This window comes from Trematomus bernacchii, unplaced genomic scaffold (assembly GCF_902827165.1).
Source record: "Trematomus bernacchii unplaced genomic scaffold, fTreBer1.1, whole genome shotgun sequence".
Classification (NCBI taxonomy): Eukaryota; Metazoa; Chordata; class Actinopteri; order Perciformes; family Nototheniidae; genus Trematomus; species Trematomus bernacchii.
Genome location: NW_022987588.1, coordinates 2,112,106 through 2,116,805, shown reverse-complemented (window position 1 = coordinate 2,116,805; position 4,700 = coordinate 2,112,106). Strand labels below are relative to the sequence as shown.

At 38.9% G+C, this 4,700-nt stretch overlaps 1 protein-coding gene across 1 annotated transcript; it reads left to right on the top strand.

Annotated features, from left to right (window-relative positions):
• The first annotated feature begins 817 nt into the window (after window positions 1–817).
• Window positions 818–2,457, top strand: hoxd9a (homeobox D9a). The gene is given in 3 exon segments (XM_034128820.1): window positions 818–835; window positions 837–1,392; window positions 1,899–2,457. Coding segments are annotated over 3 exon segments (819 nt in total). The 3' UTR covers window positions 2,144–2,457.
• The last annotated feature ends 2,243 nt before the right edge of the window (window positions 2,458–4,700 follow it).

Below are 4,700 nucleotides of genomic sequence, written 5' to 3'. Positions count from 1 at the left end.
GAATGTTTCAAAACAAGCGAAAATGTGTATTTCTGCTCAAAAAGAACTATATGTATATTAGAGTTGAATTACACCTTCCATATAGCAACATACAGATGGACTAAGCTTCTCCTAGTCTTTTCTTTTTTTATTGACGGCATGTATAATCACACGCACCTCATAAAACATTTATTGATGCATAAAGACATTATTGCCCTCCTTTGAATGAATACAACTATTTCACAACTAGCGTTTCCGGCTTAGCTTTTAAAAATTAAAACAACCCTGAAAATAGGTTTTCTAGCCTATTATTAACAAAGGATTCACTGCATTGTGAGCGGAAATGGCGACTGTTATTTTACAGCATGTTATTACATCTATTTTACGAGGACTCCGTAAGTCTATAAAGAATTTTACTAGCATTGAGGGTATCAGGACGATATTAGAAGAGTTTCCTATAACATTAAGACACGGGGTGTTTGACTGTGGAGGGGGGGAAATGTGTCTTATTCCTTTTTCTGACCTGCTTGCATTGTTGCAGGGTCCTGCACCACCCGCAAATGAAAAAAATAGAAAAGATAATAATTTGAATTCATTTGAGTGATTTCACTCTCCCTCCAGTCACATATGATGGGGCCTTTTTATTATTTGTGAAATGAAAAGCTAAATTAAACCTGACGAGGAAAAGAAAGAGAGCAAGGGCAGGATTGATTTACTCGCTGTATTGGTAAATATGACCACGTGATCCATGTAACCAATCCCTGTAGATGCAGGCCAGCAAAAAATACTATGATTGTTCATAGAGGGAAGCTTCCCGTAACAGTGCAACCCTTATTATATGAGTAGGAAGAGATCAAAAAATGTCTTCCAGTGGCACTCTCAGTAACTGCTATGTGGACGCTATCATGGGGCAGGAACCGGAGGATGTGTACGGTGCTCGTTTTCTTCAAGCTCCGCACACGGTGACCCCGAGGCCGCCAGGTGCCGGGGACAACGCAGACTTTTCCTCATGCAATTTTGCGCCAAAGTCCGCCGTTTTTTCGTCGTCTTGGTCCTCGGTTCACCCGCAGGGGATTTATCATCCGTACGTACACCATCACCACCACCACCAGTCCCATCTGCCCGCTTCGGACGGTAGATATGTCGGCGTCCGCTCCTGGATGGACCCCATCTCCAACCACGTTTCGTTCAGCGGATTTCACCCCAGCAGTCGGCCGTACGGGACAAAGCCGGAGGTCTTGCCACCGAAAGCTACGGAGAACGACTCTTTAGAGGCAGAGGCTCGGCCGGTCGGCGGGGATTTCGCGTGTGGAGTATCAGAGTGTCCAGAAAAGGCGACCAAAGAGCAAAGTGGAAGTGAGCTTTCGAGCCACAGCGAGCCCAAAGAAGAGAAACAACAACAACTTGACCAAAGTAAGTAAACCAAAAAGCTAATCCTGATTTACAACCCTAAGAACTGTATGAGCTGGGTGTGTAAAACTGGAGGTTTTACTAACCTATAAAAGTGTCTCGTACTATACCTCGGCTCCGAAAGGGAGAAAACCCGCCCTGCTCGGGTTATTGCAGGGGATCCTAAAGTTTGTCATGTCATAGGACGCCCTAAACAGCAACATTGCTCCTTTATTTTAGATTTTTCATGAGCTATAGACGTTAGGGATATATAAGTATACATATATGTTGTTTTCTCTATTATGTTATTTTACCTGCTGGTAAAAACAAGAAAACATGTAATGGAAATACTCATCTTTACGCATTATCACATTCAACGATTTCTCATTTTGCTTTTAATTACCTGCAAACACACCAGTAAGCTTATGGGTCCCAGAATCATCATTTAAGGACAATTGAATACACTTTTAAATAAATAAAAACATCCTCATAACATGTGTCCTTATACTTCATTTATATCTGTTTTTCAGGCAACCCTTCAGTAAACTGGATTCACGCACGCTCCACGAGAAAGAAGCGATGCCCGTACACAAAATATCAGACTTTAGAGCTGGAGAAAGAGTTCCTGTTCAACATGTATTTGACAAGAGACCGACGCTTTGAAGTGGCCCGCATTCTGACTTTAACCGAGAGACAAGTGAAGATCTGGTTCCAGAACAGGAGGATGAAAATGAAGAAGATGAACAGAGAGAGGAACGGCAAGGATCTGCTCTAAAATCACAGCCATTTGACACATTTGTACCAAGGAAGCCATCTGAACAATTATATTCATTTTGGTTAGGATCCCCGGTAGCCATTTTCATTTTTAGATCCTCTAGGTGTAGTGTAATATTGCGTGTTCGTGTCCTAACGTGTTGGCCAAATATACAAAACAATCACATGTGCAGGAGAGTTTTGGTGAGATTCAGAGTACCCTTCAAATACTGTTTCTTGTGATATTTTCTGTTTTACACACAACCGCAAGCAGTTTGTCAGATTTAGGAAACTATGTGTAGCCTCTTGCTTTTGTTAAGAATTTGGAGTTGTATATAAAACATTTTCACAGCTGAACCGCTTTGACTGCTGTTTGTGGTCTGTACACACACAAACCCACACATACACACACACACACACGGATATATCCCATCAGTAAAACGTGCATTGATACATTTTCACAAGGGCTTTTGTTTTGAAATTGTGGCCCATAAATTATGTGAGAAAGAAAATATAGACGTGTGTTTTTTATTTTACACAAACCAAATCAATTAGTCATTTTACTCTTCAACATCAATGCGTGGACTACTTGTTTTCCTTAAATGCATTTTACATATTTTTCAGCACGATTTTACCATACTGATGGGTTATCTTATCGAGGCTTATTTTAGTTTGGAAATGAAAGGTCAAACATATCCGCTGAAGCCTTGCTTTCAGTAAGACTATGCAGCATGAATTACAGCTGCATTCTTTGAGCATGAAACACACAACTTAACGAAATAGTTAGTGTTTGACAGATTTGACAATTTTCTTATTTGCAGCTAACAAATCTGCAAATAAACGTAGGCTACTCTTATATCCCATTCAAATCTGTCTTTAGGCTACTTTGTTGTTGTCACTTCATTTTCCAAACAGTGGAATTGAAACTTAAAAGAACAAAAGTATTTACGATTGGGAGAGGTGTTGCGGCGGATTTCCAATTTATTGTCCAACTTGTACGAATAATTACTTTAAAGCAGGAAGAAACGTGGTCCAATAAAGCTATAGAAATGGCTAGACGTCTGGCCTAAATGACTTTATGGTCCTGGCCAGTAATTACATTCTCCTTTGAAATCCTCTTTATCTTGGGCGTTTGCGTCTGTTGCTGACAAACAGAATGTAGACACTTTTCCACGGGGTGTCTGGTCGATGAATTGTTTTAGAGGAAATCACCCCCACCGTAATGGTCACGTTTATTCACCAACTGCACTTCCCACCGATGGGAAACAAAACCTTCACATTGACTGATGTCAGATGGAGTTAAGCCTTATTGTGGGTTTATTGTATTATTGAAATGTAAAACCAGAGATGTGTCCTTATTTTAACTCACACTGTCTGCACAAAAGGGAACTAAAACGATATCATAATTTTGGATAATTACTTAATTTGTATTAATAAATGAATGATACAATTTGGATCTGCAGTAGTCAAACCAATGCAAGAACTCTGCATTTGGATGGACTAAATACAATTTGTTTACCTCTGCAGAGCATTAGGCTACATTGGGAAAGTAATGAGGTCGCTAGAGGGCGATATTGGTCTTTTAGTCTCAGATACAGGAACTCATTCAATCCTGGAACATGCAGGCAACACATGGCCACACTATGCAACATGCATTATTAATTATATGAAATATTTGAAAGGAGACACATACTATATGGCTTTATCTCTGAGTATTCTTTATACAACTGGAGGACTTTAGTTTGTGAACATCTAAAGGGCAATACCTAGTGAGCAGTTTTACAATAACAACACAACTTACCGTCTTAAATACAAATCTGTTATTAGATAAGAAACTAGAATAGCACGTCTATTTAACTGTTACACATGTGTACAACTGTGAATCCATGTCGAATAGTTTATTGCAGTTATGTTGTTATCATTTTCAGACCCCGGCCATAGTTTACATTTGCTCAAAGGAGCAGCCGATTTTAATTGATACATGAAGCAGACTCAATACATTCTCGTATTTAGAAGAAAATAACAGGAATAATTAGTAATAGCTTTATAAATGCATTCCTAATTAAAGGCCATATAAACTCCCCTATCAGTATTTTAAATTGCGATGAAACAAATAAGTATTTTGTTGTTCATGTGAGGGAGGCTAATGAAAATATGAATGATGGACTCATATGTTATGAATAGGCTCTATACTAAACACAGCAGCGACACTTTGCCTTGTGATTTATTTTTTCCCCAAATGCTCAAATGTTACTTTCATACTTTAGTTTTTTGTTTAAATACTGACATAAACAAAATCCGGTAGTTAGGGGTGTTGTGTTATATTTGGCCTTGGAAAAAATAGCCCATATGGCTATATATTTGTTCGCAACAAGGGAAAGCCTATACCCAAATAACACACTATTATATACTATTAACACATTGTTATAATTAGAATTTTAGCCTACAGTATAGCTACATTGCTTTTATATATAAAATGCTGCAATGAGGGTTTCTGTAACCTAAAACTGATGGGCTGCTATTCTAGCTATTGCTGCTGTGTTTCATTCAGTCTGCAGTGTGGATGTGCATCTATAGCT